The sequence below is a fragment of the Ostrinia nubilalis genome, chromosome 11, assembly GCF_963855985.1.
Source record: "Ostrinia nubilalis chromosome 11, ilOstNubi1.1, whole genome shotgun sequence".
Lineage (NCBI taxonomy): Eukaryota > Metazoa > Arthropoda > Insecta > Lepidoptera > Crambidae > Ostrinia > Ostrinia nubilalis.
Genome location: NC_087098.1, coordinates 10,043,360 through 10,070,626, shown reverse-complemented (window position 1 = coordinate 10,070,626; position 27,267 = coordinate 10,043,360). Strand labels below are relative to the sequence as shown.

Sequence of the window (27,267 nt, the reverse complement as noted above, 5' to 3'; positions counted from 1 at the left end):
TACTGAGGTTTGCGTTTTCATGAATTAAAGAAAGATATGTGTCATAAAATGTTCGCCATAACTCAAGATTGCCATCGAATTTTGGTAGGTCGATTTTTGGCAAACGAACCTGAGGACATTGTTTTGGTGACGCGAGGTCACTGACCTTACTCACAGCCGCGGCAGAATTTGACACTAACGACGGCAACACCTCGTCAGCCACCGAAACAACGGAATAATACAACAAATCAAATGATTCTACCTTCTTGTAATCAATTTGTGTGTCTGGATTAATTGTTAAAATTAACCGGTTTATTTCGTCTGTAATTTCGACAAATTCAGTTCGAAAAGCATCTATGCGCTTGAAACGACTTTTAAATATCGCAAGTTTGCTCCTGTCTGTGGTAATATGTTGAGATAAATCGTACAATATTTGAATCTCACGAAATACATACTCCCGACGAGTATTCAGTAAAGTTAACTTTGAATCATCATCCATTTTGGATATTGCCTATACGACAAAATGTTAAGTTATCAACGATGGAAATGAGTGTGAAATGACGAGTTATTATTACGATTTTACGATATAATTGACAAGTAAAACTGTGTTTGCTTGAGTCAACGTTTAAATAACGTAAAAGTAAAACAATAAAGATTGAATTGATCATGAATATTGCCAATACGACATAATGTTCAAGTTTTCAACGATGAAAATTAGTGTGAAATGACGAGTTATTATTACGATTTTACGATATAATTGACAAGTAAAACTGTGTTTGCTTGAGTCAACGTTTAAATAACGTAAAAGTAATACAATAAAGATTGAATTGATCATGAAAATTGACAATACGACCTAATGTTCAAGTTTTCAACGATGAAAATGAGTTTGAAAAGACGAGTTATTTATTACGATTTTACGAAATAATTGACAAGTAAAACTGTGTTTGCTTGAGTCAACGTTTAAATAACGTAAAAGTAATACAATAAAGTTTGAATTTTCGACTTACGAAATTAACAATGGCGTGCTAAAAAGTGCTACCTGGAAATTTTAGAGTTTTCGATGAGCGTTTTTTATTGACTGTAGAATCCAAAGAGCTATTCGTGCTCGAAATGACCACAAAAATATGGAGTACGTTTGACCAGTAGGTCTAAGAAAACGACGATGATAATATTTGATTTGATACGACGCAGAAAAATTGTATTGAGTTACAGACAAAAGCGAGCTGTGAAGTACGTGAAAACAATTGACAGCTTTTTTTCCTTTTTTTCTTTTTTTTATAAAAAATTATCGAATCAGCCAGTATGCTGAGCATGGAGGTATTAAACACTTTTTGTTTCTGTTGGTTTAACGCCCAATATGCCCATCATCCTTTGATTCTAGAGTAGACTTTTATCGATTTGATGTTTAATTCATTAATAAAAACATTGAATGTGGGCCCAGTTGCTGAAAGAATGAATTAAATGCTGGATTGAAATTTTAAATATTTTATTTAAAAATTCAATCCAGCGGATTGGCCCGTGGACTAAGCTAAAAATGGGCCAAGTCACTGGAAGACTCTAGTATTAATTATAGCACCGAAAGACTCCACGATCGAGAAATCGAGGCAACTGTCGTTATCAACCATTTAACCCTTGCGGCCTTGTGGTAAGCTAATATAATGTTTGTGTTACAAGTTTACCACAATAGTCCAGCGGCGGCGGGGTTCGAATCCGCGTTCCTCGGATCACGAATCGGCCAATCCGACACCTTCACCGTTCGGTTATTATCGCTTATATTGCTAATATCTCTGTATGATATATTAAACCGACAGAATTTAGCGTGATACTCATCAAACAAGCCACAAAACTAAAAGTAAAAGCCAACCTTAAACCGGGGGTGACGGTCTCTCGCATGTTTAAAACTTTAAAGTTTGGAACTAGCTTTCGTAGCTGCTGACAACTTTTTATCCTTTGCTTAAAATGTGTTAATAATAAGTACTACTTACATAAAATATGAAATGTATTAATACTTTAAAAGAATAACAGAACATTCATAAAGCACACGATTATAACGACTACTAAAATGAGAAATCATTATGGAAAAAACATTTTTTTTTATCAAGGCCGTGTCGTCATTTTCTTTCTTGGAACACCCTTGATCTAGTCCAGTCCGTGATTCCTAATTTAAACTTTTGAATTGCAGATTGACCAGTAAGAAAATGCCACAGACCAGCGAAGAACAGCCTGTTGTCTCCGGGCGAGCCGGGCACGGGCGCAGCCAGCAAATCGTAGTCTGTTCCCGACGAGCCCACCGCGACGAAGCTGTACGAGCCTCGGGCGAACGGATCCGCACGCCATCTGTTTAAAACAAATGAAAAGTTTGTACAAAATAAATCTTAGACTGATTTTATAGTTTTATTCTCGTTGAAAGGGTAGATTTTTAGAGAATAAAGTAGTAGAATGGTAAATAGTCAAAACATTTGCGCTAACATTTAAAGACTAAGGCTGAGTTGCACCACCTAACTTTGACCGTAACTATAACGATAACCGGTGTATTTTGTATGGAGTTTGTCAGATTTTTGACGTCTGTTAAAGTCAAAATAAGATGGTGCAACTCACCCTAAGTACATTCTCTGTTAATATTAGAATATGGTGACTCAAACAGTCTGGTGCAGGGGCTGTTGAGTCAGTCAGAGACAATTTTATTATGCTTAGTAAATACGTGATATTTGAGTCACCAATTAATACATACTACAACATATTCATGAAAAGACATTCAAAATGACACAATGGTGTCAATTTTCTAAATTTTCTCACCTAGTGACCACACATTCCTTAGGTTGCGGCACGGCGGCATGACCGAAGATGCTCTTCAGCACAGCAATGCAGCGGCCGACGATGACGTCATCAGTGACGTTCTCCATCACGGCGGCGGCTTCCCCGGCGACCAGCGCGAGAAGGACCGGAGCGCTCCACAAGTTCCAAAAGAGGAACAGCTCACCTTAAAATGGATATACATTATATCATGAATGATTCTTTCACACAAGGTGGACCGACGACATCGTAAAGGTAGCAGGAAGGCGCTGGACTCAGGCCGCTACCAACCGGGCAATATGGAAAGCACTGGGGGACGCCTATGTTCAGCAGTGAACGTCCTATGGCTGAGATGATGAATGTTTCTTTACATATTTAATTTTGTGTACCTATGGAAAGAACATCAGTAATAAACATTAAGGCATCTTCCAGTTGTAACTGAGGAGGTTTTGCAGCAAATATTTAAGTATAGTTGGAAGTTCCGTCACAAAATTTAACCCCTCACCCCTTTCAGAAAACATAATATCGACTGAAAATTTAAATTTTTATAGTTATTATCTATTATTGTGTGCTTAGTGTCCTGTTTGAACTCCTTGGGCTGTGTTGAATTTTTTTAATCACATTGTTGTGTATTAATTGTTAACGGTTCAGACGGTAAGTAATTTTTAGAAATTCTTTTGATATGGAAACAAATCTTCGATTAAAGATTGGAAAATTCTCTATGACAAAGTCCATCAATTCAGTTCAGGATATTGACAGCGCATCGATAACATGGAATATTTGAGTTCAGTTTCATAAAATTCATTTTTTGATGGATTAAATTCCATGAATCCTTAGAGACGAAGCCGTGATTTATGTTTTATGAGGAGTTAAAAAAATATTGGTAGTAAACATCTCTTCCAAAGCGTCGATCACTCATAAACTTCCAATCTGAAGTCATGACTCCCCAAAACTAATTACTTCAAAGTCTGACAACATACATTAGCTCATTGTGTTTCGGCACACGTTATTACTTACAAGTCAATCTCGGCCGGTACACAATAGAGCTGGAAGTAAAGAAGTCTGCTCTCATGAAGGGTTAAGACATGAAATGCTGCGTATTGTGTTAGCGTGTCAAGTGACGTCATGATATTTTTATCTCTGTGTTTTCTAGATAGCATACATTTTTGAGATTTGAAAAATAGAAGAAACATAATCATTCCGTGTTTTCTTAATAGAGGAAAAGCCTTTCCCTTTGTCATAAAAATAGTATTAAGTACATAGTCATAAAAAAGTAGTAAATCTAATTTTCATCATCATCAAGTCATTTGGTCTCTACTGCTGCAGAAAGTCTCTCTCCAGTTTGCCAGAGCCAAGGATGATTTGACCTACACTCTTTCCACAATGTCCAGATAGTTAGAGAAGACCTCTTGTTCACTTATCAGGCGTCCCCAACAAATGCTATGACAATTTTTCCCTAACCCACAGTGCTCAACGAATGCTAGACTGCTATGTGAGCACACTGAATGTGCTTTCATTTTTTTTTGTCAGGAAAATACAACCACATACATTCCGCGGAGGCAGCTAGTAGGTTATGTGAGATTCTCCATGCCAGAAGGACAGGGCCTAGCCACTAAAAACCTGACATTGCCCTCTGCAAGCCATATGAGTCAAACATGAACTCACTCAATGTGCCTTCACTGTATTGTGGTACAAGATTTGTTCACATAACATACCTCCCCAACAAAGGCTGTGTCAATTTTTCCCCAGCCTACTGTGCTCAATGAATGTTAGACTGCTATATGAGCATACTGAATGTACGTTCACTGTGTTGTGGTACATGACTTGTTAAAGCCGTGCCTTGTTTGAGTTCCCCGCATAGTTCACGATAGTTGCTCCATAACGGTGAACTGTATCATCTAGTAGTAACCGGGATTCGTTAGGTGTTACGCAATATTTGAACAACGTTGAAGTTTAGCTATTTGCTCTAAACATATTAATTAGCATGAACTATACCGCTAAAGTTTGATGTAACTTATTAATTTAGGTTTCGGAATTGATTTCGTGAACTTGGTTAACTAGGGAGTAACAGGAGATTTGAAATCCTTTGGGATCTTTGTGTTTATGTAGATGAAAAACATCAAAAATTTCTAACAGACCATTTTTATCGCACTTTTTATATCTCCTTCAGCAAGGAGATATAAAACTAATTACTTTTAAAATATTTATACACTCCACCATTTCACGTGAAAGTGCGTGTCTTTTCAGAAGCATCTTAAACATTTTCAAATCAAAAATATTATTTTCTAATGCTCCAAATTACTTAATCTCATAAGACATTATTGTCAGCCTTTAATAAAATGAGAGCCTTGAAAATTGAAACATAACATTCTAAATAAATAAACTGATCAAGTCCTGAATTGGGGGCCCTTAGAAAAATCTTCCGAAGTGTAAGGAGCGGGGGCAATAAATTATGGAAATCAAGCCATTGATTCTTCCAGATACAAGGGAGACTGTGGTGGGTTCGTTCTCACATAATTCTCGAGCGACACCGGCGATAGCAGCGCATCAGATAGCCCTTAAACACGAGCGGGTACCAAAAACGTTAAATTGGCCACGATCAAGCTTCCAATGCTCGTGTTGTTGGACAACACTATTGTGATTCCATGTGTACTATTTTAGTTGATTTTCAGCAAGTATTCTGCATTTTTCCTTTTTTTCTGTGTCCCATTATTGCTATTTTATTATTTTAGAAAGTGCTCAAGAAACTAACTCAGCGTTATTTTTATTTTTCTATTATTTCCTGTTTTAATTTAATTTGATGGAAATAATTTGAATATAAATAGGTCTTAATAATAAATCTAAAACCTATAGTGCTTTTACAAAGTTCACGTTATAACAAAGCTACGACTGTGAATGAACACCTGTCATAATTAAGATCTAGGCTGTAAAAACTGTAGACATTTAGGTACGAGTATGCTAACATTTTCGGAATGAAGACGTTTAAGTTCTTAAAGACCGAGACACGACCGATGGAGGGTTAAAAAATCACGAGCCCTTCCCTCATTGTTCCATACGGCGAGAGCTTAATGAAGTTACCGGAGCTCACAACAAAGGTAAAGTGTACTAAAGCATAACGTGAAAAAAAGCTTGTCTTGCGTGTGATTTATTACTTGGGGCGCCCCCTCGCGGATCTCGGTGGCGTTAAATTATTCAGCTTTTAATTCGTTATCGTCTACACTATTTACATAGCGAAGTAATTTGGGGAACGCAACCTGGGACTCGTGGGAGGTGTGAAATTGGTTGGTAATTTGTAGACAATGTTTTATACAATGAATATAGATAGAATGTGGCTTAATTTTATTGTAAGAAACTGTTTCGCTTTGTTTAAAGTACATAATATAGACATAGTATGTGTTTACATAATAATGCGTTTACATCTAGAGGGCACAAAAGCTGATGAGGAACTTACTCTTAATACATTTTAAAAATTTCAATGATTTAATAATTCAAAATTATATTTCCTTATTAGCTGTAAACTGATTTATACCCTATTAAGTAGACACTTAATTTGTAGACACAAATCAAGATCTGATTCACCAAAAAAAGGATTTTTAAATGATGAAATTATAAATTGAACAGAGTAGTGTACGTACACTGTGCAATACTGTAGGTACATAGACATAAGCCTACTTCATAGAGAAATAACTTTAAGCCATGTTTTAAAGATCTCAGGCCAAAAACAAACCTCTGCTTGCAGTAGTCGTGCCGACATGCCCGAAGAGGTTGGCACTGGGATCCCAGAAGGTTCGCTCGAAGCACAGTATCACCTTGTTCAGGTTGCCATAGCCAAGGCGTTTGATGGCTGCAACCTGTCAAATTGAAATACATTCAAGAACTTCATCGATGCAATATTCTTTCAAATTATTTTTCTGACAACTCGTACTTAACAAATACTATGTACACTACACTTACATATGCATCAGCAGCTAATAATAATGACTATAGTGAGATTGAAACTCTCTAGATTTCAGTTCAAGAATATCTCTTAATTTAACTTACATAAAATTAACAGTAGGTAGTTAAGTAAGTAAGGTAAAAAACGATCTCTTCCAGAAAACCTAATGGACAGTTTTAACTATAAAAGATTAAAAAACTCACCTTCCAATCCGGCAGAGGCGGGTCGAACTTGATAAAGTTCTGTTGGTTCTGCCCGTTGTTCGCGACTGCAACTTTCAGCACGCCCAGTGGAAGCGTGCAGAGCACCACATCACCTGTATCAACAAAGGAAGATTAACGAGATAAGAGCTAAAAAAATAACCAGAGCTTCTAAATAAGAGTGAATATAATGGATTTCGTAATCGATTGTTAAATCTCTATGTGCAAAACAGTAGAAGCATACAACTTTTTAAATCGGAATCAGAAATGTAGTATACACTCTTGGGCATTTTCTACGGGTGTACTTTATGTTTCTCCAAGTTGAATCATAGAATTCACAGATCAAATAATTCAGTCCATGGCTGAAATCCAGTACAGCAAAGCTGTATTTGACTTGCATGTATCGTAAACTGATATAGTCAATGCTGAATTTAGATACTCCTGATTTATCTAAAATCTGTTGGCAATATTAAAGCTTCGTTTGCAAAATGGTATGATATGATACACAACCAAAGCTAGCTGACCCATTTCTGACTTGAGACTATAATAAACATTTTTATAGAAATTCACATCTAAATTGCCTTTGAGATCCTTAGAAAAGTATTTTGGACATTTTCTGTAACAGACTTAGTGCCGCGGGCAGAATCTACTTCATAACATTATAAAACAACAACTTATTAATAAAAACGAAATTGCCGAGCAAAATTGTGTACCTAAATCACAAAAACAAGGTTTGTCGTTAATCGTTAAGTTTTAATTTTGAATGGAAACGATTTAAACCGTTAGAGAAACGTTATAATTAAGCTGCCGTTTCGCCCGACAATTACTTGGGCAAGCGATAATCGTTTCGTGGAAAATATCAAAGGCTGCTATGATTGCATTGTAATCTGTTCCGCGAGAAACTCCCTTGTGTAAAGGTTTGCCTTGGAAATATCGGCGCGATTTATTCGTCGTTGTTGCCACGCCTGTTTGATTCAGATAACATAATGTGCTCATCAGTTTCTGCATTTACATAAACTATGAAGATTTAGATCAAATCGTAATCAAAAGATAAGAAATGTAACGCGAATTAGTTGCGTATTACAGGACGACGACATTCAAAACTCGATTCAATTTAAAGTAAGTATTGTAAATTTTGATTGGCTGAATGTCACCAATCACAGGACAAAATCAATGAGATTGAATTGAGTTTTGAACTTACTACAGACCATAGACATCTAGAAACAGTATATTTACAACAAAGCCAATTAAACAATTTATGTAAATGCATAATCTTCACTAATAGTAAAGTTTACTCAAATGTCTATTATGAAAAGAATTCTAGCCCGTATTCACAAACGGGGATGTTAGCGTGAAGCAGCAAATCGAACGCACAAGGTTGAATAGCGCTCTGTGATTGGTTCGTGTGTCACTCTATGCGTCCACGCGCACTGTGAGACCTCATAGTAATGTTTGTGAATACGGGCGTGTTACTATGAGTATTTTTTTTAATCGCAGTATCACAGAATAAGTAATAGTACAGGTACAGAAGGATTACTCCGCAGGACGATTTAAATAAATGCGAGTCTTGCTACGACGCGATACAGTGGAATTCAGCTCGCACAGCACTACGTACCTACAATTTTATTCACCTACAAGTTTTATCTCTTTCTATCGCGTGCCTCTGAACTCTTCTTACGCTGTTAGGGTTGCTGTTTAGTGAAAAATTAATTAATCTACTTATATGTAGTGAGGTAATGTAAGGTACGTATGTAGGTAAGTACGCATTCATTATGGAAAACCTTGGGAGAGGCCTTTGTCCAGCAGTGGACGTCATTTGGCTGTAACGAAGGAACGCATTCTGAGCAGTAGTCATGGTAGGTTAGGTTCCTATACTACTATCCTAAGAATTATTGATTACCTACATGGCCAACATACCTTTCAGCATCTTTGGGAAGCGAAAAAATATATAAACCCGGTGTAGATTTCTTTTCGAATTTAAACACCCGAACGCCGCACAATATTTCTTTCTCTTTATGTCCATTTTTAAATAATACTTCGATCATAGAATTAGGTACATACTACAACGCACGCCAGCGTCCTGACGAGCGCGCGCGTGACACTCGACTGATATAATACCCGCCGGCGGGGCGCTTCACTGTAGGTAATTATCGGATGTACCGCGCGGAGTGAGCCAGGCCTGGCAGTATTCAGGAAGATTCTGAAACCATTTTGTGTGATCTTTTTAAACCAGATACCTACTGACGGGAGAAAATAAACACGCGAAACTCGTTACGGATGCGAATCCAGTTCGTGATAGACGCACCAGTAATGACATATATCTCGAAGCTCGAAATCATTTCAAAGCTTCCAGTCACCGAGTTTCCAGCTCCACCGTAGCATCCACTAATCTGCCCACGTTATCATCGCTCGTATTCAGTGTCCAGCCAATTTCAGTCACATCGCAAAGCCGAATGGTAATTAAAATTCATGAACGCCATGAGTTCCCGAAATTGCCGCTCCGTGGCGCGTTAGAGATCGCCTTCGGCGTGTATTCACTGTTGGCGATGTTGCAAAAATCCATAGCCACATAGAACAGCGAAATTAACATCGTATCACCCTTTATCTGAGAACGTGTGTACTTTTCGTAGCGCAAACGAGATAATGTAGGGATTCCATGAGTTGAGGCCATAATAAATCCGCAGAATAACTAGTTTACATAACAAATATAAAATTAAGGAATTTTAAAACTTGAATCATAATAAGCCCATCTCTGAATTCAACAATTAATGTTTTTGATAATTAAATGTGAATTTGCTAACCAATTGATTGAATTAAAGTGCCTTTTGATCTGCACGCAAAGCACTTGCTTGAATATTGCAATAGGATAAATCTATAAATCTCGTTGGAAAACGTTGGTAGTTATTTCAGTAGTTGATTTCTATGAACCTACTATGTGTGTAGACTAAATTGGCTTGGCTACACAGTTAAGACCTAACTTCTTAATTGAACTGATTTTCTAGCTAACTCAAGCAACAAAGCGCCAGGGCCTTACCACCACACATTCCGGAATCACACGGTCAGTAATTGGTAACACTACTCGGAGATAGTCAGACGGGCACCGCCTCTCAAACATCTAACTGCCTCTTGTACAATAGACCCCGCCTGTATGCAAATTCTCCGGAAGCCCCGGGCAAGCCAGCGGTGTGGGGACAACGGGTCAACATAGCCCGGACCGTATTTTTGCGCCTCGCTCTCATCAAAGTAAAATTAAAGCGTTAGAATTGCAAATCATCCCGCGACAAAGAAATGACAAGGAGCCGACGGCGTTGTGGATTTTTCTCATAACGCCCATTAAGGAGGCTTTGTTTTTTTTTCTCAAACTGCTCTTCCTCAATATTACGGCCACATGAATTTGATTTTTCTATTTGGGATAAAATATGCGAGGCTTAATGCAACGCGGGTACGTGCCTTAGGGCAAATTCAATATTAGCTGCTTTTTATGAACTGGTTGGGATTTGGAAATAATGCTATGGAGATTATTATGTGTGAAAACTTAAAGATTACGAAGACGAATTCCTGTCTTTTTTGTGGAGTTTTTAGTTCATTACCTTTGAACGTTTGCGGTTGGTTGAGTGCCCGTGGGTTGACAGCCTTGACAGTGACACCAGGTCCATAGTATTCGATTTCCGTAACAGCCGTTCCTAGTCTAATGTCCAGACCTTCTGACAGAGCGACCGGCACACACGAGTAGCCATTGCGAACTGAAACAAAAAAACATCGGTTAATTGATCTGTAAAAACAAAACAAGAAATCTACCAGACATCTACTGTAGGCTTAGACTCCACAGACTACATACTTTTTGTCGGCAGATAGTTACTGGCTTTTATGATGTCGTCGGTCCACCTTGTGGGTGGACGTCCCACGACATCATCATAAAGGTAGCAGGAAGGCGCTGGACGCAGGCCGCTACCAACCGGGCAACATGGAAAGCATTGGGGGAGGCCTATGTTTAGCAGTGGACGTCCTATGGCTGAGATGATGAATGTTTCTTTGCATCTGATGATGATGATGAATCAGTGGTCAACAAATCGTGTATGACAGTGTACACATATTTCACCGATTTGGTATCGGTCGAATTCTCATACTTAGCTTGGCTGCTATTGCCAAACTATCGGCCAATAAAAAAGTATGTAGTCTGCAGGGGCTCTTAAATAAATTTAGCCTTGATCGTTACGTCAACCGTCAACCTCAAATTAAACCGAGATACTTACCTATGTGAAACAACTAACGGGAAGAGGCAAAGTTAATTAATATTCATCAACGTTAATCTTTAAGATGATTGCTCAGAACACCACACTTTATTGGATCCTAAAATTCCAAAGATTGGAGTACTTGTGGAGAACCTAATTTATTTTAGTACCGTATTCCCAACAAGATATAATTAGAGTTACGGTTTCGGCTATTTAGGGCACAATAACTTTTCAAGCCGAAATAAGGAAAAGTTAGGATGCCTGACGGCTTAGCGTCGTTTGTAATAGGGCTCTAATAAAGCTAAACTAACTTTTACACGAGGCGAAATGTTGCCGCACTACTACTTGTTTATCGATAAATAATGCCGATGAGCTTTCTTCTCGGAATTTGAGAGAATGCTTACAGTAGAGCTAGAAGTATAAACTTACTAACTTATTTCTGAGTTTCGTACTCTAGTTAATCAATTGACGTTAGATCGATGTTCGATACCTTGATAATATTTCTTACATTAAAATCATACCTCGATGGTTTTCTACATCAAAGAGTCGTTATCTCAAAAGATCAATAAGTAGCCCGAAGAATTATTACTATTGTGACGATTCGCCATACTTGCTGCAAACATAACTTCCTTAAGAATATTCTGTTCGATGTTTTAATTTGAAAAATCGACTTTCGGCAACCCTACTGTAAGTCAGAAATGGCGCAGTGACAGTGTCCTCGTCTCAACGGTATGATGTGTAGAAGCAAAAATTACTCACTTTTATATCAATGTCACTCGTACGAAATTTTATTATGCTTAAACTTCGGTTGTAAAACTTTACTACTTATTCTCCGAAGAGGATTAGAAAATAACTAGGAAATTTTCAAGTTTATTGGATTAGTTCAATATTATTTTATTTCGCAGAACAGTCCTAGTAAAAGCATGTTTTCTTTTTGTTTCTATCTTCACAAGTTTTATACTTTATTACTCGAAAGAATATCACGATCTTAAGCTTCTTAGAATGACAAAGTAAGTATAACAAGCAATAAGATTTAAGATATAATAAAACAAGTTGTAGACAATAATTGTGTTTTAGTCAGTCCAGTGACCTTTAATTAACAATATTATTATTTTTAACTTTCTCGATACAGTCATAAATAACAGTTGTCTAATCAGCTAATTAAAAGAAACAGAAATAATAAATATGTCATTAAAGGCAATTTAAAATGATCCTGTTCGTATAGTTTGATTCAAGCCCAGAATAGCGTAACAAAACAAGGAATAAATAATACAAAATGATTCATACTATGAGTCCTATCTGGGACTCAAACCTTAAAATTCTAAGTCGAGAACAGCAACTCAATAACCACTCTATATCGAAATAATTATATCGAGATTCCCATGAGATGAGATATCGCTCATAATATTCAGTCACTTCACATAGTCAAACTAGCAAACAACTAACTCGAAAAGTGGATATCTACGTATGCATCTTACAAGTAATCTCAGTTTTGGTGAAACTCCGACCAAAATGGCGGCGATAACAGTCACTGATGACACCGAATACAGATAAAGTTGGTTCTCCCCAGTGCATTCTGCGTGCATTACCCGCTGTGCACACCCACAATGCAGTTTTCAATTAGTCTGATAGCGCTGCGACGGTCCTCTATTGTGTTTTAATAACTTTAAGTGGATCTCTTAACGTTAGTTGGAAACTAAGGATAAGTAATACTTAGATCTGTAATAAAAGCAACAATTTTCGACAGAGCGAAGGCTTTTTGCGTCTTTGATGTGGTTTCTTTGTAGTACTTTATTTTCTTTTACAGACAATAGGCTGACTTAATCCATTATAAGATCTTGAGGCTCAAGAAGTCAAATCCCATTTTCTTTATAAAGCTGAATAAAAGCTGCTCATTTTGTAAAATACCTATACAGTTTTTGTTTGTTCAAATTATAGATCCCATATTAATTTTCAGGGACATTTAACGGGAAAACAATTAAAAAAGCACATAACCATCAGATTTTCATTTCGTCGAATCACAAATATTTACCTACTTATCAAATCCGATTTTGCGTGGATTAACTTAATAGGCTTTTTCAAATAGTGCTTGAAATTCTGATAAAGTGTAGTATTAATACTGAAAACAATTTTCAACAATTATACCTGCTGAAATTTCAAATAGCAACTCGACAACAAAACTGCGAAAACAATATAACGTAGGGCCGAATTTTCCAACTCAAATGACCAATTATAATCCTGTTAACGTTCCATGAAGACACTTAGGGGTGTATTCTGCCAATCGATTTCGATATATCGACCCTGTTTCTTTCATGTAGACACTTTTTCCCTGTTACGAAAGCGAGGTAGACGAGTCGAATACAACGTAATTAGATTGCAGAATAGACCCGCTGGGACCAACGGGCTACTTTCGTTGCATGCATGCAACATTGTACCATTTAACGATATTAGCCGTGTTAGTTGTACCAAGAGCGATACGGACCAGGACCGGCTGTAAAGGACCACGAATCGCCGGGTGTAAAACGACCCTGCACTCTGCAGTCAACGGGTTACGTTGCCGTTGGAATTTACTGTTTTTGCTATTGCGAAAATCTCTTAACTGAGTGTTTGCTGCGACACATTTTTTTATTGTCATTTTATAGAAAAAAGTCATTTTGTCAATAGATAGTGTAAAGTGTAGATTAATCTGAAAAAGTGTGACAATTTATCAAAAATTATGGTGTACTGGCTATTTATTTATTTATTTATTATTTTATAGAAACCAACAGCGATACGTTGAGAATGTTAGTTATAAGATTTTGAGTGAATTAGATTGAATTTGTGTAAATATATTACAGTAAGACCCCGCGTGGGCAGGGCAGAGTCCCACATAACCCACTGCTATGCGCAAAGAATTTCACGACGAATAAATAAAGTTTATTTTCTCATAATATTTCAAACACACTTGAAAACTAGCAGCTGATTAGGTATCCAATGTATCCAGTTCAATTTTCTCATAATTTTCGCAGCATGCTCTAAAACGAGCACTACCTTGCTTTTGCCGAATCAGTAGTTAACCTCTACCCTACCTACTATTTTGACCTACATCCATTGATACACCGAGTTATTGCCCACCCGAACCGAGGATGCGCCGAAAGACCTGCCAATTTACCGTCCACCTGTGCAGGCAACATTGTCGCCTAATTTTGTTGCGGTGACGCTGGCAACACTATTGAGTTTTGGGAGGAACATCGCTGTAAAGATTTTACGAACTATATCAAGCAGTAAGTATACATGAGTAACAGTTGAAACTATGAAAACTTTATTTTTAATAAATGTTTCCAAAAAATGATAATAAGAAATAGATAAAACGTCTTTACGTATTTACAAGGTAATAACTTGTTCAATATTTAACACAGCTGCTCTGCTTATAATGAGTTTTCGACCCAGAATATTTAGTTAAGTACACTTGAATTCCCAAATGTGATCATGTAGCTTATTGTGTTTCCTACATAATTATGCATGTTAATATCTAAATTCCAGATTATAGAGAATAGAATTATCAAGTTAACAACGTGAATTTCTGACTCTGACGCCGCTTCCTATGAATGCTGTGAGTTTAATAATAGTAACTATAAACTCTAACAATTAGGAAACAGGAATTACCTACAATTTGGAATGGAGTAATAGTAGTATACTCTCCCAAAATTATTAACTAAATAAACTCACCGTAAACCTAGTTTAAAAAGTTTATACTGGCGATAAACACGAAATAATAAATTGAATATGACTAACAATGTCGCCGACGTAAACTAATTAGACCGACTGCTCCGCCCACCTGCCGTTTAGTGAGTACATTAAAAGCTGAGTGTATAAACCTCATTCTGCATCCAAGTACACACTGTGTGCCAATGAAATTTCATACAGTTAATGTTCAACAACTCCAATACGAACCGTCTAAGAGTTTAACGACTTCGTATTTCATTAACGGCCCGCGAACTCGCGCCGAAATATCAAACCGTACGTTAAACGCGGGTCTAAATGGCGAAAGTTACACTTTGTATTGCTTGTGTGTTAAATTTTATGGTGGAATCTTGCGCTGGGGGAGACGGGTTAAAATTGGTGATTGCTACACACGGCGATGCAAAGGCGGAGTGTTCACAAGTATTCGGAGTATCACCCGACGGTCGCTCGGGCGCTCCCGAGCGTATAGGGCGATGGAAACGCCAAGGTTCTGATTAGTAAAATCTGTTAATCATTTACTAATTTAAAACTGAAACATTACAAACATTTATGTAGTCAATATTTCCACATTGCCAATTTATGTCTTATTTGTCAATTCATCACGATATCCTCATGAATTTAGATGGAACGATTATAAAACTGTCGCTCTTAAACATTATCCATTATCTCATCCAAGAGAGAGCAAAGTAGACGAAGAAAGCTGAATTTATCGAAATAGTTATGCAAATTGTTTACGTATTAATAACAACAAAAAAACTGCAAAGTTACCAAGTTGCTTCTTCCCAATAAACAGCCTTTCTTATGTCATGTTCTCTCGCTTACAAAATGACAAGGCTGTAAATCAATTCAGACGAAACTACTTACAACTGGCGAAAGGAAGTCGCAAGTCGACGCTAACTATCACACTGAAATAACTTAACACGTTATAAACAGTATAAAGACAGGTTTCTGGAATTGTTTAATTATTCAAAGGGCTGTTAAAATCTCGACGCTTCATACATTCCATTATTGGCGCACATTTTACGAGGTTATGCATTTAAAATGAATGCGAAATCTATGGAAGCGTAAACTTGTTATTGCACTAAAATCATATCATAAACAAGGTGTTGATTCGAGTAATGTTTACACACCTACGATACGATTATTTTTATCATATCGTTATAAAAAGTTATGCTTCATTCACTGTCTAGTTAATGACATACAATTTTTATGTGAAAAACTTTATCAGTGTTCTTATACCACAAGATCAGAGGGCTTAGTTAGAGTGAGTTTACATCAAACGCGTCACTAGTGAGCGGAAACTTTCAAGAACTAAAATTTTCTTTTACTTATATTTTTTTAACGCGCTTACTAGTGAGGACGTTTGCTGTAAACTCACACTAAGCCCTCAGACCACAAGACCTAAAAGCTCTACATAAAGGGTATAAGTTAATTCACATTTTGATAGTCACATTTGCTAAAATTAATTAAATACGTAATAAAAAAATTACAAAATGAGAATAGAGATTTGTCTGTCAATTAGGGTCAGTTGTCCAACAATGAAACATTGGTCACACAGTGAAACATTGTAATACCACACTACACAATACATTGCATACGGGTGGTATGTAGTACTTTAGTTCATTCAGTGATCGTTAATTCTTCAGATGTCACTATCGCTTCCAGTAAGCACCCGGTACGTCCATTTTCATACATGTGGCGTACCTACCAGTTATGCAGCGCCCACTCGAGCCCTAGCAGTTGAGACTTCCCAAACCAGGGAACAGCCAACAATTTGGCTTTGTGGCGCTGCGTGGAATTTTTGCCAGTCGCTGCAGCGTCGGTCTTGCGGTTAACAATTTATAGAGCGCCCGAATGTAATTAATAATTTCGCCTGCACTCCTGTAATTTAATGGGGTGTGTTTGTGTTCGTTCAACGTTTGAAGTTGCGTATTTGGGCGTTGTAATCGCATTATCTATTGGCCGATTGACCGCGGCTCACGGATTATCAGGTATACTAATTGTTTTAATCCAGGATCTGTTTCCCTGGATAACATCTTTTGTGCTTGATGCGTGATAGAGTTCAACGCACCTGCAGAAATTACCTTTATAAAATTAAAAAATAAAATTCAATAAATTCATTTATTTTTGCAAATAGGCTTTTAAAAAGCACTTTTACACGTCCCAATATTAACCCTACCACTGCTTCGGGACAATAAATGGGCCAGTGCTGAGAAGAAGCAGCGCAAGAAACTCAGTCACTATTGTCAGCCAATCATTTATTTTATAACAAATTCGTAGCAGTTTCTAATATACTTAATAGGTTACACTGGTAGGAACGAGAGAATTGGTATTTTCCCTGATATACTTCGGGGATTCGCAAGGATAAGAACTAAAACGTTCAAGAAGCCAGGTGTATGCTGGTGCCCATTACATTAACATTTGCCTTCGGCGGGATTGGAATGTGCAACTTCAGCCTGTGTTCTAGTAACGTGAACTATTTAATGAATTGTAAATACAATTAAACACAATATGTATGCATAATGTTAAAACAGTTAAGCATTTAAACTTTTAATTCGCATGGAATTATATCGTAATACGAATTATGTAAATTAAACAATATTTCAAAATAATTGCGGGACTTTGAACATTTGCATCGATATCAAAACTCAAAAAGCGAAACGAATTTGGGTCGAAATTATAATTCAAGATAGATCACAGGGTTTTAAGATAAGTTTTGTTTATGTTACATTGTACAGCTGAATTTACGATCGGCGAATTTAATTCAGGCATCGGCCATTAACACGACGCGGGGAAAAATACGCGGCAATTCGTTGCTTAAACAACATTAAATTAAGCGTAATTTGAATAATTTTACGTGGTGGTGAACACAAATGACTGTAATTAAAGATACCTACCTATATTTTGCAAATTCTTGTTAGAAAAAGTTAACAAAAGAATGCAAGAGAGTCATTGGTGCGATGTATTTCAATAAATAAATCATATTCCACGACATTAAAAGCGTCCCAACAAACAATAGGCTACAATACAATTTAACAGTTGTTAAATCAAATAAAATGAACTCGATCGCGCTTTAATGAAGTTTTAAATGGATAACCTGAAATAACAAATGACGACACGACAGTCGAATGAGAAATTAACAATTGAATTGACAAACAAAACAATTGAATTCGGCCGTCCATTCGATTGCTAATTATTCAAACAGTCAGTAATTTACTATTTAAATATTGAAATTTTAATCATTCATTTGTCGAACAGTCAGATTTTTTGTTTCACTCGCGGGGAATTCATATTGGGTGTGCATTGTGTGCATATTTCATATACGCTTCAAAGTCTGCCCAAAGTTGACGGCTATGAATGGAATCAAAAAACAATTAAACTGGATTTTTGATCATAATGTAAAGTAGATGTATTTTTCATTGTATAATTTGTCCATTAGACTGTGTTTATGAGTGCTGTTGCGACTAAGTCGGACAATTTGTCACTTAATAACCAACCGTTCTGTTTTACGAGACCCTTGAAGACCACAGTAAATTCTCATTTCACAAAAACGAATTAGGACTAAAATTTTATTGTTTGACTTTATTGTCAAATTTATCAAATGGAATCACATTGAAATACCAACGAGAAGCGTCGTAAACTTCCTACATTGGACAAACTTTGGGTTTTAATAGTTTGTTGTATAGTGCGTTTATATTTATGGTGTCATATTTTCCAATTTACATTTTATTATTTCGTAAGAGGTAGTTATAATATTAGTCCGCATTAACAATTTTATTTTATCTCATTCTCATTCCACAATTTGAATAGCAATAACAATTTTGAAACGCTTCGCATCTAAAGTTATTAGTTTCGGAACCTAAAACCAGTCGCATTTGACACAAGAGATGTCATTTTAATGTTTATTCGGTTCATTACAACTGAATAAGTGGGTTGGGCAGTGCCCACATCACTCGTAATGCATTAATTACCATTTCATCACTTTCCGTCCCGAATGTCACGTCCCAATGTCGCATACGATTTGAGTGGGGCCCATATCCAGTGACAAGGACAGAGTAAAGGCCTTCGAAGACATGGAATAGCGTTTTCAGGCAATAAAAACAAAGGTCTCTCCTCCCACCGCAATCAATAAGTCCATACTCGCACGGAAATTCAATTTCGATACATTGTTGCGCGTGGGCGAGATGTCAATGATATAAATGAGTCGATTGAGGAATCGATTGTGGCGAGTTGATCGTAAAAAAATAATTAGTGTGTACACGTTAAGCTAATTGAGCATTTGACGAGGGTCGGACGAGGTCGCGTCTTGTATCCCGGCACTCGGGCAGTAGTGGAGCGATGGGAAGGGCACTACAACTTGGGCCATTACTCGAGCGGACGCGCTCCGACGCCTTTTAGCCCTTTGACGTGGAAGGCCCCATTAGCATCGAGCGGCTTGTTGATCTCGCCTGTTAATTACTGACCTTCACTTTGACTAGTCTACATTAGCTTTGACAATCCGGAGACGAGACGCCCTCGTTAATAACCTTAAACGTTCTTGGATTTGGCTGTAGCGGAGCGAAACGAAAAAAGGCAAACCCTCGATCCAAGATAAATTTTCAAACATGTTGAATTTAATCAGCGTCAACGAAGAGGCCGACGTAAGGATATTCAAATGAAGAACGATCTCGATCACCGAGGACGAAGCTCGGAATCAAGGCAGCGGAATCGCCGAATAAAACTGTTGATTACGTCCCGCGCGGAGTTACGCTCCGTCGAACGGAATTTTATTTACTTGTTCGTTCGAAAAACAAATATGATGGCTTTTAATTTATGATCGAGTCCGCCGGGAACGGGCGTAACAGAAACAAGCAAACATTCAAATTCGTGACGCGAGTTTTATTTAACTTTTTATTTGTGTTCGTTTGCGCCGAGGACGACGCACCAGCTAATGGAGATATCGCATCTGTCATATCAAGTATTATTATAACGTTTGACAGTTTTATTACGATCGCGTGCGATGCCGAGATGAAAGGTAAATCATTGAAGGGTCGTTACTTTAGGTTGTAGAATGTCAACTATTCTTATTATTTTCTAAGGTAATAGGAAGGCCTGATTGGGTGCAATAAAAGATCCTGCTCGATCGAGCCTCTATATAAAGTCGTCGGTTTATTAACTTTTTCCCTTTTGCGTGAGACGGCAATTGCTGGTGGTATTTTGAAAAACGCCTCGACGGGTAAGCGAGTGAATGCCAATAAAGCTAGTCGTAACCCGGCCCACTTCTAAACGGGTGGAGCGGTGTAATCGCTACCAGGCAAAAACTTGACTGAGGATTCCGCTCTGATGGGCGCGGGTAATGTTCGCCAATGACCGCAAAATTCAACTTTGTCTTGGGATTTTACTTTTTATTAATCGGCTCTTGTTAAGCTCTTACCTATTATTATGGCAATTAAATTTTAAAAAAATATGCTGTAATATCTTATCTCGCAGTTTTCACAACATTTTTCATTGATGATCTCCTTATATCGTCATAGCGTGAAGCTTGTTTTGTTTCTTTCATCAACATTTCATTTTTAAATGTTGATGAAAGTAAAACAAGCTTTTAAACCTTGAAGCTAGTCAGTGGTCGAAAGCTGCAAGTCGTATCCAACCATAACTTTTGCTAAAGTTATTTTCCGGTCAAAAGCACCCACTGTAGAACACCCATTGTAAAATGTAAACTCCGAACACACCACCTAGTTAGTCAGACACGGCGACTCCTTGCTTGTTCTTTTAGTAATTTGTTTGCGGTCGCCACGAGTGGCCATTAGGCATGCATCAGTCATGCGCGCTCACCTTACATCGACGATTTTATCCGTCGTGACACTACTTAAGAGATATCAGATAATAAAGGCACCGCATGTTACTCATCGCGGATACCGCTCGCGTATTTAATTGCCTGGACTGCTGACTGAAAAGTCAGGGGATCCCTCTTGTTGACGGGTCATCAACTGTTTGAGCCTTTTTGGTGCCGCAGTGGCGGTCTGTGTATTATAAATTATCATTGAGAAAGAATTAGGAATGTTTGAAATCAAAGAAAGATTATGAAGTTTGGCTCACTGAAGTGGGATTCACATTGCCAGATTTAATAAGAGGCTTAAATTTTCCAGATTCCAGTTTTTTATCTATTCCGATTGAGCAATTATAAACAGGTCACGCGATATAAAAACAGTGATATCTAAATACCTATGTAAAATCTATACGATCTGGTGAAAGACACAGGAAGTAGGTATGTATCTGGATGCGGGCAGCGTAGGACCGGTCTTTGTACAAATCCTTGGGAGAGGCCTCTGGCCAGCAGTGGACATCATTTGGCTGGAACGAACGAACGAACGATACGAAAACATTACCTATTAAATAATTACAGAATTCGTACCGCTGTATTCATTTCAGCTCACCAACTTTTTTGTATAATTAGCCCACGCTTTCACGAGAACAAATAGCGTTGGGTAATTAAGCGCGCACCTAAATCGGATTAATAGTACAGTTACGCAAATTAACACTGAATCGCCGACAGTGTTTACTTAATCAGTTCATCCACCACTTGACTATAAATTAATTAGTTGATAGTACATACCGAGAGGCGTTCGCGCGTTAACACAACAGCTGTTACAATTTAGTGATATGTAGGTGGTACTTATACAAACAGTCGTGTGCTGAGTATATTATGTACCCATAGGCAAAAGGGGTTATTGTAGATTTGCCGCAACGTCGATTCGTCACAAAAAAAGTATGTGTAAATACGTCACACTTGTAAGTCTGTAGCAAATTATTTTGGAGTATAGAGTTGAGGAGTAGAGAGTCAGCTTACTGCAACCATAGGTACAAATTAAGCAAGATCTAAAATGATAATTGAGAAATGATGATTGAGCTTGCCAATCAGCTGCAAATCAGTTTTTTTTTTTTGAGAGAAAAGTAATGAGAATTAAGATTCAAATTAATTTGACTTTTACTTACTGGTATATCGCTATTACAATAAAAGCCACCTTGGTCTTATGTTATTTTTCCTTTGATCCGAGGAAAATCGCAATATCACTTTCCTGATGAGATGCAGGCCAAGAGCTTCCTCATTGTGGATAAGAAAAAAGTTTCTACAAATATCTGCACTTACAATAAGCTCACTATATTAAACTATTGTAGTAAGCGCATAAATTACATCAACGTGGATAAACTTAGATGCCTATATCAAAAGATGCCGAAACCAGCGATGTATAGTACCGACGTCTCCATCGTGTGACGGCTGTCATGAGGAAAAAAAGGTTCTGCCTTGTAAATCAGCACGTCAGCCGCCTTGCGTCGGCGCAGGCAAATCTGAGATCTCGACGCGAATAAAGTTGTGTCAGTCAGGCTATGCACTCACTAGTGTATGGACTTAAGGGGGATTTGTCGAAGAAAAGTGCATCCCATCAAAAACAATACTTGTCAAAAAAACCAAGTCTCGCAACTCAGTTGTTCTACGGTAAAAAGTTGTGAGATCCATGTAATACCAAGTCCAGGCCAGGAAATCTTTAACGTTTTACATAAATTATTGACTTGGCCATCGCACTAAATAATTTAATTTACACGTGTTTTTATGCGATGGCCAAGTCAATATATTTATGTAAAACGTTAAAGATTTCCTGGCCTGGACTTGGTATTACATGGATCTCACAACTTTTTACCGTAGAACAACTGAGTTGCGAGACTTGGTTTTTTTGACAAGTATTGTTTTTGATGGGATCTCATTTCTTTTTGTATTTTGTAGACAGCAGTTATGTATCTAGAAAACTGGACCGAAATTGAAAAATTTTACTCGACTTGGCGGTTGCACTACCGTGCCCCCAAATATTTTAGTTTTTCCTTGATTCATACACCAAACACTACTTATATTCCAAATTTGAAGCTTCTAGGTCTGCTAGAAGTGCCTTAGAGTTTTGATGATCGGTGAGTCAGTGAGTCAGTGAGTCAGTCAGTGAGTGACAAAATTAAGTAACTTTGACCCGTTATAATTCTTAAACTACTGGTTCAAATTGAATGAAATTTTAAATATACCGTGTCTTTACAATGCCTGCATAGCTAATGAAAATTCAGCCTTCTAGTTTTATCCACAACGAAGTTACAGGCGGTCGAAAATGGCCTGAATTGCTTCGAGAAAAGGATGGTACGGCCGTGCCGCTTTTTTGCTCGACTTGGTGGGGGCACTGCCGTGCCCCCAGATATTCCCCCATTAATGGGGCGAGTCAATGGAGATAAGTGGGATAACCCAAAATTAGGAGGAAATTTTGGTTAGCACCAGCTATGTAAATTGAGGAGGAAAAACCGATCCAGTCGAATTTGAAGGTTTGCGGGATTCCCCCACTGGATCCGGCAAAACTGGATTCCCGTGAGAAAATGCACTTACCCTCGTTTGTAACCATAAAGAAAATCTTAACAACATGGTTGTATTTCAGCAGTTGAAGGTAAGATAGCTAGTTTCTCTCACTCCTACACCTTTCGGCCTTACTATCTTCTTAGTTATTTAATTTTTAGCGTTAATAGTTGCTTCTTATTCGACGGGTTCATCCAGTGTCTAAGTAGCTCAGTTGGAAGAGCAGTCGCCAAGCGAAAGGTCGTGGGTTCATTTCCCGCCTTAGGCAGTTCGTTTTCAAGTTATTTTTAATTTTCAAATTACTATCTTCTTATTATCAGGTGATGTGCACAAGCCAAGAGCATAACCGTTGTGGTTAAAAAAAGAAATGGCAACCATGTGATACTTATTTAATTCAGCAATTCTGTTAAAAAGGTTAAATTTTAAATAAAACCAATCAATTGCCTTGCCTCAAGCTGAAGAGCTAGCAATGTGAACTACCTACTCGTATAAGGTAGTGCTATTTTAATTATTTTAATATTAAGTGGAAAATTACCAATCCGATAAATATGAAATTAATGCATACTCCATATAAGTAAATAGACTTGTTAAATTAGCATTTCATACAATACTAAAGTCTTTCGGATGAAACGAACGAACGAACGAACGAACAATACTAAAATACAATGAATAATTTTACCAAAATATTCAACAACCTGATATTGTTAATTATAAAATATTCAAATAAGATTGACACTTATTATTGTTTAGTCTAATTTGTTAAATAAGTACCTCTTTCCATTTCTAATGTTGTTGCAATAAACTGTTTGTTTGAATTACATTAAACAAATAATTTCAATATTTTAATATGATTAATATTCCAGGATTTTTGTAATTTGTAACAGAAGGGAATGGAAACACTTGCTTACAAGTCAACTTTTTATATTTCGCACAGTAATCGGACAGAGTTTCAGCTTAACTTAGTATTCGGTATCGAATGCCTCGGAAAATGAGCTCCTCAGCTATATAATACAAAACCCCCACCCAAATGGTGTGGCCATCGATAACCAACCGGTAGTGACGTCACAGTCTTATGGCGGATGTAGTCAAATGGCGTACTCTGCATTACGGATGTGGCGGCGTTGGCTTGGCGTTGGCTTGGCGTTGGCTTGGCGTTGGCTTGGCATTGGCTTGGCATTGGCTTGGCGCTGGCTTGGCGCTGGCTTGGCGCTGGCTTGGCGCTGGCTTGGCGAGGCAGGCATAGGCTGGCATACGGTGTTGCGTTACAAATTATTGATCCGAGTCTCATAAAAAAACTCGTTCCAAATAATAATCATCTAAAAATTTTATTCATCTTCATTTAAAATAATCAATTATTATCATTAAGCAATTCTCCATAAACTTTCAATGTTATTTTGGAAGTTATTTTGGGTTTATTATAGCAACTTTAAATATAGTTAAAGCTAAACTGTTTGAAGAAGCAACATTTAAACTTGACTCAGATTAATTGTAAGAACAATAATTGTCTATCTAAGCCAATCAATACAACGTCATTAAACCATTATTTCTGCTATTTTACTATTATTATGATTAATTCAAATCGCTACCCCAGTGTGTACTTAACTCAAAAGGGCGAGCACACAATCGTAGCCGAGTCCAAACCTGTTGGCCAACGTGACCGGTGGAAGCTCCTCGATCGATATCAGTTTTCGGTCGATTGATAATTATTTATCGAACGATGAATCTGGTAGCGCTGCATTTTTCACTGACCGATGCATCAGCACTTTACACATGGCCCTTACTATTAAGCGTGTACTTCAACTGTGAATAATTTAGCTGACTTTTGTTTTCTTCACTGGAACTTCGGTATTAATCGCTTAAAGAAAGGATTCTCTTACAAACTAGGTACTAGGTGCCGATTATAATGTCACATATTTTGAAAACGTTTATCTCTTGTCCTACTACGTACCTGAAAAGCTGTAAATATAATGTTTAAATAAGGACTTGACCTTGGAATTAGGTTAATTTGCTATTTTGTACACCTTAATGTTTATGCGCAGATTTTTAAAGATATTATAAGATCTTGGGAATAGGTGGGTAATCTTTCGAAAATCGCCATCAAGTTTCCTGATTTTGGACTTTCAATATTATGTAAAATATATTAGAAAGAACTCAGAAAGTGGCACCAAAATAAGCCATTCCTTTACCTTGTACACCAGTAGCTTCATAAAATTGCGTTGAGCACACACAAGCACAGTCCCTAAAACATCCATTCAAGTGAGATAAACAGGCGTGCTATATTCCGCAAGATATCAGAGCTTATGAAAGAGCGGCTTTTGAAGTATTTTCCATTACATTTGGCAAGTTGTTAATCTCGCTAAGACCGTTTTTTCGCAGGGACTCAAGGTTGACAAACACTGTAAAAAATGCCATGAGATATGTTAGAAATAAGATGAGACAAACCATATCATGCAAACCTACTTTTAATAATGATAATATTGATAATAATATAAGTGGTGAAGCGACTTCTTCCTTTGTAGGATGGTCCGCAACAAAAATAAAAATTGTGTGATTCCGGTTTTACAAAAATATTTATAGGCGCTTTTGCCTACATTGGATAGTTATACTATGCAATATATTCAATTCAACATATAGTTTTTCACTTACACAAGATTGAATGTACAGTGTACTCTGTGTGTAAAATGTGTCTGCACTGCTTAATGGCTAAAGCATCAGTTGCCTGGCTAAACTAATAATCATAAGGACAGTACAGTGTACAGTTCCTTGGTCATGACTGTAAATGACAAATGAACGAAGATTTTGTTAAACAGCACCATAATTTTATTAACTTTTATATTTTAGGGTGTTTTCTTATAATTATGTAAGTATTTGGGTCTGTTTAAAGTAAAGGTAAAGTTTATCCAAAGTTCAAGTTCAAAGCTTTTTTATAAGAAACCTTAAACTAGCTAAGAAGGTACTTATTCTTATCAGTCTAATATTCATAAAGTTCTGGCGAGCATATTCGGATGAGCAATACTATGGCTTCAAGAAATTTCTTTGGACGATTAAATTGCTTACACCGCATCATTCAAAACCCTTCAAGGGGCTCTAGTAAATTTTATTATCAAGCTTGTTTCAAGAAATTATCTTCTCAGTAACATTTAACTAATGCCAATTTTCCCAGCTTATAATTTCAATGAGATACTAAATGCTTGGCATTTTGTTATTTGATTTCCAGAAGCGAATAATGTACGTGAAGTAGCTTCCGTATTTTTTTAACTATTAAGAGTATTTTACTTCTTTTAGGGGTGTAATTTATCTGTGACTTTGAAAAGAATGATAATAATTATTATGACACGACGCGCCTGTAAATAAGTATCATCTGAACACAAAAATAATATTCGTTCTTCGAACCATTTTTCAGTTACAGTTACATTTTTTAATTATCTACGATTAGACAAAAATATAAAAAATGTGTTTTTTGCTGCTAGCATACTTATAGACACATCATGGAGGTTTCAGACTTCTAATCTGTCTTAATACCAACTTCTGTTTCTTGTAACACAGATTTCAACAGATCTAGCCTCACTTCCGCGGCATTATTGGACACTGCAAAGGTTTCAAGCACTATTATTTACGGTAACCATTTATTTATTGGACATAAATACGGTTATGATTGCATTTTAAAGCTCTTTTCATTAAACGCCTTGTTGCGTAACGGAACATTTTACGCTTTTGTGAAATTTACGCGCTGTCGTAAAATAAATAATATACTAGATAACGCGTTTGGAAGATAAATCCTTTATTTACGGGAACGTGGTTATTGTACTGAGTTATTTGGCAATTTGTTTTGTAGACGCTCCCTTGTTGCTGTCTTGATAAATGGAAGTACAATATTGTTTTTATTGAAACTGAAACAAATTGAACTTCGACTCTGTCTTGTGTTGAGAATCGAATCCGTATTTCGATGGCTCCTACGTATACTGGCGTAAGTGAAAAAAGTAAATTTTACAGGAGAGCCATTTTAGTGGCCAGAACCATATTTTTGGGTCATATCTT

At 37.1% G+C, this 27,267-nt stretch overlaps 1 protein-coding gene across 1 annotated transcript in view; it reads right to left on the bottom strand.

The window, feature by feature from the left end:
* LOC135076255 (lysine-specific histone demethylase 1A) overlaps positions 1-27,267 on the bottom strand; it is a 384,526-nt gene that overhangs the window by 6,898 nt on the left and 350,361 nt on the right. The window contains exons 11-15 of the mRNA XM_063970740.1: positions 10,500-10,652; positions 6,913-7,025; positions 6,500-6,623; positions 2,776-2,959; positions 2,189-2,316 (exon numbers count right to left, since the gene is read on the bottom strand). Of these exons, the coding sequence (XP_063826810.1) occupies positions 2,189-2,316; positions 2,776-2,959; positions 6,500-6,623; positions 6,913-7,025; positions 10,500-10,652 (702 nt within the window). The remainder of the gene's footprint in view (positions 1-2,188; positions 2,317-2,775; positions 2,960-6,499; positions 6,624-6,912; positions 7,026-10,499; positions 10,653-27,267) is intronic.